At 38.8% G+C, this 12,458-nt stretch overlaps 3 protein-coding genes and 1 pseudogene across 3 annotated transcripts; 2 read left to right on the top strand and 2 right to left on the bottom strand.

The window, feature by feature from the left end:
* Positions 1-243: 243 nt before the first annotated feature.
* Positions 244-2,779, bottom strand: LOC120136595 (cation/H(+) antiporter 4-like). Its single transcript, XM_039152575.1, has 3 exons — positions 2,537-2,779; positions 1,431-2,423; positions 244-1,359 (listed from the first exon to the last, which is right to left on the bottom strand). The coding sequence occupies exons 1-3, from the start codon at positions 2,777-2,779 to the stop codon at positions 244-246; spliced, it is 2,352 nt and encodes a 783-aa protein (XP_039008506.1).
* A 796-nt stretch (positions 2,780-3,575) lies between these two features.
* LOC120136584 (PHD finger-like domain-containing protein 5A) lies at positions 3,576-4,461 on the top strand. The gene is made up of 2 exons (XM_039152564.1): positions 3,576-3,685; positions 4,009-4,461. Exon 2 carries the CDS (start codon positions 4,037-4,039, stop codon positions 4,367-4,369), a length of 333 nt encoding a protein of 110 aa, XP_039008495.1. The 5' UTR covers positions 3,576-3,685; positions 4,009-4,036; the 3' UTR covers positions 4,370-4,461.
* A 291-nt stretch (positions 4,462-4,752) lies between these two features.
* Positions 4,753-9,137, bottom strand: LOC120136594 (zinc finger CCCH domain-containing protein 66-like). Its single transcript, XM_039152573.1, has 3 exons — positions 9,039-9,137; positions 5,631-6,311; positions 4,753-5,517 (listed from the first exon to the last, which is right to left on the bottom strand). Exons 1-3 carry the CDS (start codon positions 9,135-9,137, stop codon positions 4,753-4,755), a joined length of 1,545 nt encoding a protein of 514 aa, XP_039008504.1.
* LOC120136582 lies at positions 9,099-11,906 on the top strand (annotated as a pseudogene).
* The last annotated feature ends 552 nt before the right edge of the window (positions 11,907-12,458 follow it).

Here is a 12,458-nt window from a genome sequence, read left to right as displayed (position 1 = left end):
TTAGGTAAGAATTGTGACATGTTGTTATAGAATCTACAAGCATATATTTGTTGTCTTGTCTGTTCGATCTTTTGCTTATGCTTCATTTTCTTTCCTGGTGTAGTGGTGGTCACATTTATTAAAACGGACTAATCGAAGATCAACAAATCGAATATCAATAATTATATAAATTTAAATAAATCATCATGTTTTCATGTATCCAAAATGAAATACATGAGGTTGTGATGTGGGTTTTTATAACGTTTAATAAATATAAAGTTGTTGTTGCACAACTAATACAAATACCCTGCTATCTAAAACCATGGATGCAAGGAGGTCACCAATGACCCCGAGCTCAGGATATTCACACCATTCCGATAAGCCTGTTGTTTGGACCGACTCCAGCCCACAGCGTCTGCCGATGATGATCAAGTCATAATCAGCCGTAAGCGATCTAACGAACTTCGCAGTTTGTTTTCCGTCGTTTGAAACTTGTTGTGTAAACGTTATGTTGCAACCGTCACCAACTTCATTCTCCTTGAAATCTTTCAACATCTCAACATCCAGCATCATGTCCCAGTCCACGGTCTTCACGGGCTCTTGATCGGGAATGAGATGGATCAAGGTCAGCTTCACTTTAGGGTCACGGGCCATTCTTTTGGCTAATACTAAAGCCTCCCGGTCGTCTGTGCCACCTAAGAAGATCATGCCAATGGAGCAGAACTTGGACGACTTCATCAATTTTCGCCTCCAATTGTGTAAGCCGCAGCCCACGAGGATCCCTATCGAGCATGGGGCCTGGTGCAGGACACTGAAATTCAAGTTCCTTATCATAGTGTTTTCGTTTTCGACGACAGTTCCGTCCATAGTCCATTTTTTATGGAATGGAAGAAGTAGGAGGGATGTTTGCTTGTCGAGGGCCATAGTGCAGATATCCTCATGCATCAGTTTAGGCGGAGAGATTGCAGTGAATGCGTTCACCGTGACCAATCCTCCGTTCTTTTCCGAGTAGTGATTGAAAGCAAGAATGTTTTCGTGGCAAGTCACGACTTTGTTGTCGAGCTTTTGGTGAGCTATAAAGATTGGAGAATCACGACCTATTAGTTCAATCAGGTGAAGGACATATACAACATTTGGACTCTCTTTTGTAGGGCATGTGAGATCAAGAATATCTATCATGGCCCGAGCACTTTCACTTCCATGAATGCAGGCAAGAACTCGCAGCTCGGCATCGGGTTTTAAGTGAATCAAGTTCCTTTTCTGATAGCCTGCATACTTTTTAGAAACAGGATCGTAAAGGATCTTGACAATGATTGGGATTAAAGTTGCATTCACTAGAATGCTAAGGGCCAACACCGTAAACGTCGATTCCGACAAAATCTGGTAAAGGAATGGACACGGAATTAGTGGTCGATTAGAAACGATGGAGATGAATTTTCCATTTAGATTACCTGGATGCCTCTGTAACTGGCGAAATATTGCAACTCTACGACGCCTTTGCTGCTCATAATAAGAGAAAAGGCTGAGGCGTCCCTGAGGGGCATCATGTCCCAAAATGAAGCTATGAAACAAGATAAAAATTTCGCAATAAATGTCGAAACAACGAAAACAATAGAGAAGTTAAACTTTTCGGGATCAGACAACACTTTGTTCGGATTAACTTTCATTGTAGTTGTGGTTACAAAGGCTACCAGAAAGACACCTCTGGCAAAGCAATCAAACTTGTCTACCAAGGCAGATCCTAGTGGTGGTCCGTCGGGGATAGCTAAGCCGACAAGAAAAGCCCCGAGCAGAGGAGATTGATTGAACCAATTGGTAAATGTAGAGCACCCTATAGCTACCATGATGACGATCACAATGTGCGTTTCCCTGACCGGCCTCCCTTCGGGTGTTTCTTTAATTATCCAAAACATCAATGGACGAACCATAACAAAAAGAAAAATTATGAAAAGAATTGTGATTCCTAAATACTTCACGAAATTTGATGTCGATTCGTGCAAATGTTTGGTCAAAGAAACAAAGGTAATCAGACATATGGAGCACATGTTGCATACGGTCGACGATGATAGAGCCAGTCGTCCCAGTTCGGTATTTCCGATCTTGAGGTCATCGAGTAGCCATGCGACGACTGAAAATGAAGTCATGGATTCAATGATTGTTCCTATCATGCGTTCCATGATACAAAGCTTATCACTTTGGCTCTGGTAAACAATTAAACCAATCACCATAGGAGACAAAAGGGATACAATGCCTATCACTTTGGCTCTCCTTGTGGACCTAAGCACCTCCCTCGCGTCCATTTTCACTGCCATCAGAAACAAAAATATCGAGAAACCAAACCCTGCTATGGTTTGAACGATATCCAAACTCAATCCCGGTGTAAACAATACGTTTTTGAATGTTTCTATTTTCCCCAACATTGCAGGCCCCAGGATCACGCCGGCCTAGCCGAAAAATTAAACCAAAAAAAATCTTAATTATAAATCAAGTGAGGGTTTCATTTACTTGCCATGCAAGAAACCCCAATAAACATAAACAGGTAAATCGATTAACGTACAAACATTTGTGAGGCGAAGAAGGTGACTCCAAGAGGTTTGAAGATGGCATAGACGAAATGAGTGATCAAGAACATCAACAGCAGCTGCATCTCCAAAAGCGGCAACGAAAATGAGAGAATCTCTGATGGAGAGGTGGCGTTTGACCAGATACCGGGTGAATTGACCTTGGGCGGAAGGTAGATGCAGACTGCAATTGTTCCGTTCCGATACGAAAGATAAGGTGGTGGCGAGGCTTCAGGCATGGCTGCCGCTAAGATTACGGCCTCACCGGTGAAGGAAACCTTTTAGGAATTGGATGAAAGGGGAAGAGCAGAGAAAGGTTTAATGGTTTTCATACGATTTTCTCTCTCTCTTGTTGCTAATGTTAACGATTACTAATCATTTACCGGCACATGTTCAATTACACTATAATAAAGCCTCTGGTTGTGGTTTATTTTGGTGCCATCACGTTATCAAATCATTTGTGTACATAATAACTAAATTTAAAATAATATCACGTTGTATATAGTGGTTATTTAATATAAATATTGACATAAATTCACGTAAAATTTTGTGTTATATGTAAAATTTAATATTTTTAAAAGATACGATCGTCACGAGCACCTCTCGATCTATCCATAAAAATACATTAATACTTTTTAGATTAGATGATCAAATCCACCATTGTTAAAATTACTTATAATATTAGTTACATATATATAGTTGTAAAATTGGAGAATAGTGTTTTATCACGGCTTCGGTTTATATATAATTATGATTAAAATATTATAAAATATTAAATTAATATTTTATCTAAATATAAGAGTCGAATAAAAATTATCTAATTTTATTAATATACCGCATCATTAAAATATCATAGAGTAACGTTAATGATCAAATAGAAACAATTTGATAATATAAGTGATTGAAACATAATACTCAAAAGTCATGTGGATAAAATAAGACAAAAATAAAAACAAAAGCCGCATTGAGTGTAGTTTACCCAATATTTTATCCCGTGTTCAACACAATCTGATTTTACCACTGCCCTAATGTAAAATATTTGCCCTTTTGTTCTTTTTCATTTCATATCCAGCGCTTTCTCCTTCTCGGATTTCGACTTCTTCTCCGCTTTCAGTCTCTCCGGCAAAGCTCGATACCCCTCTTAGGTCAGCATTGCATCTCTCCCTGCTTTTCTTTCTTAATTTGTTCTCCTGGGTTGGTCCAAAGCTTGTAGTTCACTTGCGTTTTTTTTTCTTTCATAAAAGGATTTTTCCACCCTCATTTCCTAATGTTTGTTTCATAATAAAGAATTTGAGATAATGGGTTTCTTATGGAGAAGAAAAAGATTGATCTTTCTTTTATATGATTTGGTTATGTTAGAGTTAGTTGTATTTGGGTTAATTGCCAACAGCTATGCTGATTTTTATGAGGGAAATTTCGAGTTTCAACTTTTTTTTGTATGCTTTTTTTTTCTTTGTTTCAATTACAGTGACGAGTAAGGACGACCTGCTGCATCGATGGCGAAGCACCACCCTGATTTGATCATGTGCCGGAAGCAGCCTGGTATTGCAATCGGACGATTATGTGAGAAATGCGATGGCAAGTGTGTAATCTGTGATTCCTATGTTCGTCCTTGTACTCTGGTTCGGGTTTGCGACGAATGCAACTACGGTTCATTTCAAGGTAGGTTTGTTATCTGTGGAGGAGTGGGAATATCCGATGCTTACTATTGTAAGGAGTGTACACAGCAAGAGAAGGATAGAGATGGTTGTCCCAAAATTGTTAATCTTGGAAGCGCAAAAACCGACTTGTTCTACGAACGTAAGAAATACGGTTTTAAGAAACGTTGACGAAATTTGATTGATTATGTAGCCAGGAATGACCAAAATGACAGGATTTTTTGTAATGTTGGAATTATAATGAAGCTTCAGGCCTTTTGATTTGTCTGTTAGATATGTTTCCTTCAATAACGATATCTATCGCTGAAATAGCTAGTCACATTGCTTATGGTGATCTATTTACTGATTTGCACTCTTGTGTGATTTGTATCTTGCATCTATAGGTTAATACGAATGATTTGATTCTAGATGTTTGTATGCCTTTGTTTTTGCTCATGTGTAGTCCTATTGGATCTTGATTTATAGTGTGAAGTAAAGTAATTCTCTTTTATTCGGTCGAGTCTCACCTTTTGTCGTGCACATATCATTATATCTTTACTTGTAAGATCCCTTGTTTATGTGATTCTTTGTTCTTTGGTGTTGCAATGAACTCTCCCATTCCATTTCATTCCATAGACTCGTATACGGTTTGCTCTCAATAACGCTCGGGGTCCGCTTTGAACTTGAAACCGATGTTGCAATTGTTCCGGATGGTTTAACCCAAAGGTTGGAGATGTCATTACAAGAGATGATGTTAGGTTCGTTGGGTAGCTATAGTGAATCTGGTGATTGATATTTGGGCGCATTTGAACTGTAGTTGGTGATTGCAGTTGAGGAGAAGTAGCCCCGAATGAAATTCCTTGTAACGAGGACTTTGTAGTAGTATCGAGAGATCCAAAAATATCTTCGAGGTTAGTTGGCTTTACCCTTTCATACCTATTTAATTCCCCACACAAGGGATTGGTCAAACTTGTCTGAGAGGAAAGATCAATTATCTCATCATTTAGTTGTTGGTGCTGTTGGAGGCATCGATGACTTTCTGAATTGAGCATTTCCACGTTTAAATCCTTATACCGAGCGCTTCGTGCCGCTTTCAATCTACTACTGCTAGGAAGTCGCAAGGTAGGAGGTATGATGTTAGACTGGTTCGGCCACATCCCTGCACTAGTAAAGGAGGTTCCGGTAGGAGTTAAAGGTGGTGTTAATGTTGAAGGTTTCATAACAAATAAAGAGGCAAGTGCAAGTGGGCTCATCGAACCATGATCAAGACTAGCTGCATATGATGTTGGTGAAGGCAGGGCTGAACCTGTCGAAGCATACAAGGGACGGAGCTTCTCTGGCTTGTGAGCAAAGAAGCAGACATTCCTAGTGCAATTAGTCTCATCCTTGCATAGACGAGTTCGATATTGCGCTGGATGAAGCCAAGATTCGAAAATACCATGTGCATACTCACAGTTATCACCTTGCTTGCACGACCCCTTACGAAATTCGAGATAGTGGACGCAACCATAGAAATATTTTCTAGGATCACGCTTCTAGCATTCTCCCCCGGGTGAACAAATGGGCATTCAGTCCAGTCATGAGAGTATTCCCTCGAGCAAGGTTGGATCTTGAAGGTGTACATCCTAAACTCATCTGTCCCGTATATCTCGTTCTTGATGTCAGGAAGAGCAAGCTCGTAGGGATAATCTTTCTTCTCATTTCCATCTTTTCGAGTTCGGCCTTCCATCTCAGTCGTTAGTCGAGTTGGAAAACCCTCTCTTTCGTCAATACGACAATTTCCTTTCAACAAAGCATCCAATATCTTCTTCCTTGAGTTGAAGTATGAATCGCAACAAGCTTGAGCGGTTCGGTTTCCATTAGCATCAACAGAATTTATATCTGCGGAAGCATCGAGCAAGATTCTAACAACCTCAGGTGAAAGAGAGGAACCTGCCAGCAACAGCACAATGTAGTCGGAATCACAAGCCCTGTTAACATCGACACGACCACTTTTGACGATATAATTCACCACATCCTTGCACCCAAAAATTGAAGCTATGAAAAGGGGAGTTCTTTCTTCAAATGCCTTCTTCTTTGAACCTATTCTCCTTCCATACCACAAGCTTGGCTCATCAATGTCCTGATCCTCTTCCTCAACGGTAAAATTGTTTTAGGTGAAAATTGAGATATGTTATTGAATCTGCAAGCATTTGTCAGTTGGTCAAAGGAATAACGTGTGATGTAAAATATTTGACACTCTTATTCAAAGGAATAATGTGTGATGTATTGGTAGGGGATTTGGTGGTGCAACAGCTCGAGTGATTTCATCAGAACAAGCAATGTCCCATGTGATTCCATATGACATGACCTTTGAAAGACACCTACGTGTGCCCTCCGTCGGGCTCGTGACTGGCGGGCCTAACAATAATAACAAGGGTAAACTATGCATTTAATACCTAAACTTTTATTTTTTTTCCAAAATCATTTCTAATATTTCATTTTAGTATCCCGTTAAAAACTTAATGCTTTTAGTATTTAAACTATCAGTTCCCACGATATAAATTTTATTGCACATCTGAGGCGTATAACATTATACTTTCTCTATTAATTTTTAACTAAAAATAAATATTCACATAAAAAAATTCTTTTTAATATTAAATTTATTTTTCATCAAACAATCAATAAATAGTTGTCGATGGTGAGATGAAACCTTCGAATTCATATCAAGTTTTGTAATCACAACTTGAATACATTTATCTATTCTAACTTTTTTCTTCTAAAATTATTTAGAGTTTATTTTAAATTTGAGCATTCATCTCAGGCTGGACAGCAACACAAAGCTCTGAGTTGCCGTCATTTTAAAACCCTACTTGTCTTGATCAAAATCTTTAACTTGGGTGGGTGGACTAAATGGTACAGCCCTTATTACTCTGCCTCATGATTGCATTCATTTGATTATTTTCGTATTTAAAATTAATTTTTATTCATCAAATAATATTATTTTATGCGTTTAAAACAGTTTCTTTGTTGAACCAGTGTTATTCTAATCCAAACATATATTATATATTAAAAACCAGCTGAGGAGTATAGCTGTCTACCTCAGCCCAGTGACCTGACAGATCAAACAACAACTAAAACAGAGCACAAACTGAACGTGCTTCCTATTTTATTAGTAAAATTCTTTTTTTTTCTCATTAATTTCTGTGAACTCTTATTATCGATACATGATCTTCAAATTCTCTTCTGTTAGTGTGCCTCAACAATACTAGAGAAAGAAACAAGAAACATTTTGGTAAGTGTGAGTGAATTTGATTAGTGTTTAAATTATACATTATTTATGATTAATTACTTCTTGATTAGATAATTTTAGCTGTTAATTCATTTTCGATACAACATATTGAACTCCATAAATTATACTAAGAACAACGAAATCGTACAATTTAATATTTTTCTGGATTCATAGTCGGATTAATGGGCACGACTTGGGATATTCTACACCCAACATGGCATCTAGTCAGCGGCTGACGTGGTGATTATATGGCGATGACGTGGTAGGTGACATGGTGTCCAGTCAACAGTTTCTAGAAGACCCAATCAGTAGTGGCGTAGAGAATGAGACTTAGCTGAATTTTTTTTATTTTAAATTAGGATTTATCTTATTTTTATTTTTAGAAATTATCTTTAGGAATTATATTTTGTTTTGAATATTATTTTCTAGGATTTTTTAGGACTATAAATATCCATTGGGTAAGCCTCAAAGCATATTCAATTCATCACTTGAGCATTCAATCATTTTCAAACTCTCTTATTTTTTTTCTTTCTTTAGATTTATAAAAGTTTTTCTTTCTTTTTGTTTTTCAAGTTACTTTATTTTTCAAGTTTTTCTTTCTACCATGCTTAGCTAAGTTTTCTATAGCCAATGACCAAAGTAATTACTCGATTCTAAGTCGTGAGAATCGAAAAGCGCTTCATACCCTCAATGGTTACATTTTCAGTTTTCAAAAATTAAGGATTGGTAATCTATTATCCTTTTATAATCAAGACGATTTCATTTCAAAAAGTTCAATTTGAAATTGAATTTCGGTTTCAATTAATAATTGGAAGGAATGATCGACATGTAGCACATTCGACTTCCTGTGAACACACTTAGAGGCGGTCCTTTAAGGAAAACTGGAATTGGGTTAGATTCTCAATTTAGACGATAGAATTCGAGTCAAGTTTTTCCGGAATTCAAAAGCACTGAATTAATAACGATTGCTGCTATTAACTCACAAAGAGTTGAGATCTGAAAATTGATTTTAGATTATCAATTCATTTGAGAGATAAACAAATTATAGGGGTTGGACCCTATAAACTGTAATCGGCGTGAGCCCGAAGGTAAAATTTTATTCGATGATTGATTTAAATCGAGGCAAAAATTTTAGTCTAAGGGTGATTTTTAACAATTGAATCTTCACTTAAAAATTTACTTGGTCTACTTTATTTATTTTTCTTTCACAATTTACCTTTTATTCCAACTCTCAAATCCCCTCTTATTTTCTTTTACAAATCACATCTAAAGCCATATCAAAAGCGATGAAATCGTCAAATTCCTAGTCTTTTTATTCTCATAATTCTACTTATTCTTATTCATTTTATTTTATTGAGACTAAGACTATTTATTTTGACATCATAACTATACGTGTCAGTATGATTAAAGTACATTTAAAAGTTGTCCGAAAGTGAAAATTTGGTAGTAGGAACTTGAGCAAGACAGACAGAAAGATGAACACTTTAGGTCTGTGAAAAAAGGGTATTGCTTTGCCTTGATCCAAGACATTGTTTTAATGGGACCACATGCTTCGTACACGTCTTTCTTTTGTATTCTTTTATTACTCACTCTTCTCCCTTTTTTATCATTGCCATCGTTCTCTCTCCCCAGCTCCTGTGTTCTTGCTTTTTCACTCTTCTTCCATGAGGAATATCGAGAAATTGTCATATCTGAAATGAACCCCACGCCCTTCTCCTTCACCGTTTCCCTTCTGGTCACCATCATCGTCTCGTTAACGACGGAATCCGATGTTGTTACCGCTCTGGGATCGGCCTCCACGGTTGCTGTCACATTCGGCACGGGCACCGTTTGTGGGATTATAGCTGGTGATCCAACACAGAGAATCCAGTGCTACCAAAATGGACTCAATGTTTCGGTATTGCCGAACGTGTCGTTCGAAGCGACCTCCGGCGGCAGAACCTTCTTTTGTGGCCTTAGATCAGGTGGTTTCAGCATCCACTGTTGGGAGACTCAGACTCTGGTGAATTTTTCAAGTTTTAGGCCAAAACGTATATATTCCAACTACGGAGTCCCGTTGACCGACTTGGCCGTGGGTGATGATCATGTTTGCGCTAGAGAAGTCGGTTCAGGTATTGCTAGATGCTGGAGAGGAAAGGGCGGTTCGGCATTTCCGTCACCCGGTGTCGGCTTAAAGTTCCGTGGAATTACCTCAGGAAGTGGTTTTAGTTGTGGGATTTTGAGGAATGATAGTAGAGTTATCTGTTGGGGTGGTAATAAGATTGGAGCTGAAATCCAAAGACAATTTGGTAACTTGTCAATATCGAGTTTGGTCGCTGGAGATTCACATGCTTGTGGATTGACCAGGAGAGGGTCCCTGGTTTGCAAAGGGAACAACGACACCGGCCAACTCGATGTTAATGGCGGTCAGGCTTTCGAGTTTTCCGGTCTTTCGTTGGGACGGAATTTTAGCTGCGGTATCAGAAGAAGAAGCGGATTGGTTGTATGCTGGGGAGGAGGTAATACAAGTAGAGTGGCAGAGGTTTCATTTGAGTCAATTGTTGCTGGTTTGGATTTCATTTGCGGCTTGACAACAAGGAATTTGACACTGATTTGTTGGGGCAATGGATGGTTTAATTCAGTAAGTGTTGTTCCTTTAGGAATGGTGATTCCAGGTCCATGTGTTCAGAGTTCATGTAATTGTGGTACGTATCTGAATTCTGAGACATTGTGTTATGCTTCGGGAAACATTTGCAAACCGTGTCGGACCGAGCTTCCGATTCCGGTGCCATTGACACCGATACTACCACCTAGTCCATCACAAGGATCCCAACGATTTTCTCAATCAAGTAAAGGCATCAACATGCTTTCCTTGGCATTTTTTGTCGTCGGATCAATCGGAGCTTTTGCAGGGATTTGCACTATCATTTACGGTTCACGCCAAGGACTGTATCGGTTCTTGCTTTGCAGGACTCATACTCCCGTGCAACCGGCGGCTGCCGATGCGAACATAGTGACCGATGTTGTTGCGGACAACAATGACTCCATTGCCCCACATTTGAGATCATTCTCCATCAGGCGCAATAGTTCGAGGAGACTAGGACGGCAAAGAAGTGGATCATCATCATCAAAACAAGCAGAGAGAACCCAAGACTTCTCATTCTCGGAGCTCGCGAATGCTTCAAACAACTTCTCGATCGAAAACCGGATCGGTTCCGGCAGCTTTGGGGTAGTTTACAAAGGCAAACTTCATGATGGTCGCGAGGTCGCCATTAAAAGAGGTGAAAGTGAAACATCTGCTCACAAAGTGAAGAAGTTCCAAGAGAAAGAAACCGCATTCGAGTCCGAATTAGCTTTGTTATCAAGGCTTCACCACAAACATTTAGTCGGATTAGTCGGATTCTGCCACGAAAACGATGAGAGGCTTCTGGTTTACGAGTACATGAGCAATGGATCGGTCTATGATCATCTGCATAACAAGGACAACATCGCAAAGTCGAGCAGCATAGTGAATTCCTGGAGAATGAGGATCAAAATCGCATTAGATGCGGCAAGAGGGATTCACTACCTCCATAACTATGCAATGCCACCTATAATTCACAGAGACATTAAGTCATCCAATATACTATTAGACGCGAATTGGACAGCTAGAGTTTCGGATTTCGGATTATCACTAATGGGACCTGAATCTGATCAAGAATTTATGTCAACCAGCGCAGTTGGGACAGTTGGGTACATTGATCCTGAATACTACGTACTCAATGTATTGACACCCAAAAGCGATATTTATGGTTTTGGTGTGGTATTGTTAGAGCTTCTGACAGGGAGAAGAGCTGTTTTCAGAAACGAGGAAGATGGCACCGGGCCAATCGGGGTAGTCGAATACGCCACCCGAGGATATCAGCTATGGATCTCCGGATGGTGCTCGATAGGAGGATCGGGGTGCCGGAGGTCCACGAGGCTGAGGCTGTGGAACTCATGGCCCATACAGCTATAAGTTGTGTGAATTTGGAGGGAAAAGAGAGGCCTAACATGACAGACATTGTTGCCAACTTGGAGAAAGCTCTAACACTCTGTGAGAATAGCCCTGCTAGCCTCTCTTCTGCAACAATGTCCCTTCCTTCGGATTGATTCTTCCTTTCGGTAGAAACCCAGAATTTTGATTCTTCTTCTTGTTATTCTTCGACTGTAAATGAACGTGTTTTTGCAGATCAATGGTCGACGTAACCTTGTCTTGGTTGTTTCATATCGCGATCCCAATCATAAGATAGCACATTTAGAGACATTGGAGGTTTAGAAAACAGAACAAGGGCCTGTTTTATATATGATTACACCGAATGGTTCTGTCTCGGAATCAATTAGGCTCACGCTTGTAGAGAATTGCTTTACAAAAGATTCCAGGCTGTGCATTGTTGGGTCATGCCATGAACAGGGTTTGTCAGATTTTATTTCGTGGTCATAAAAATAACATGTTCCATCTCAATGTCAGTGTGCATAAAAAATCTTAGTAATTAGCTTTCGTTGAAATTCCCATATCAAACCCTAAACCACAAGGCAAAAAAGACCCAAACTTAAACCATGATAACAGCATGAATGTAGCACGTTGCCATATAATCTAAACGGAAATTTCCTTCAATTTCATGTTGGTCCCAGACAAATGCACTTGTTAACTTCCCTTTGAGCATATTAATGCTCAAAATGATATTGTTTTGGAGGACTATAAATCACAAATTATTTTATAAGCTTGGGTTAGAGATATTTCTTTTAGGGTTAGTTTGGGGTGGATTAAATTTCAATTTATAATTATATTTTTATGTTTAAAATTGTTTAACAAATAGTTATAGCTTCTCTCCCCTTTGAGTATAAATCCAAGCTCTGAAAATAGCAAGAAGTTTCTCAAACCTTTGAGTATATACGTACCCATACGCTACTCTCTAAATTATGTCAAATGACGGAATTAAGACCCATAAATACACATTTATGAGAAGTAGAAGATACGAAATCATATATATATATATATATATATATATA

This window comes from Hibiscus syriacus, unplaced genomic scaffold (genome assembly GCF_006381635.1).
Source record: "Hibiscus syriacus cultivar Baekdansim isolate YM2019G1 unplaced genomic scaffold, ASM638163v2 tig00110634_pilon, whole genome shotgun sequence".
Classification (NCBI taxonomy): Eukaryota; Viridiplantae; Streptophyta; class Magnoliopsida; order Malvales; family Malvaceae; genus Hibiscus; species Hibiscus syriacus.
The sequence above is the reverse complement of the archived record's forward strand: the minus strand, read 5'-3'. Positions and strand labels throughout refer to the sequence as shown.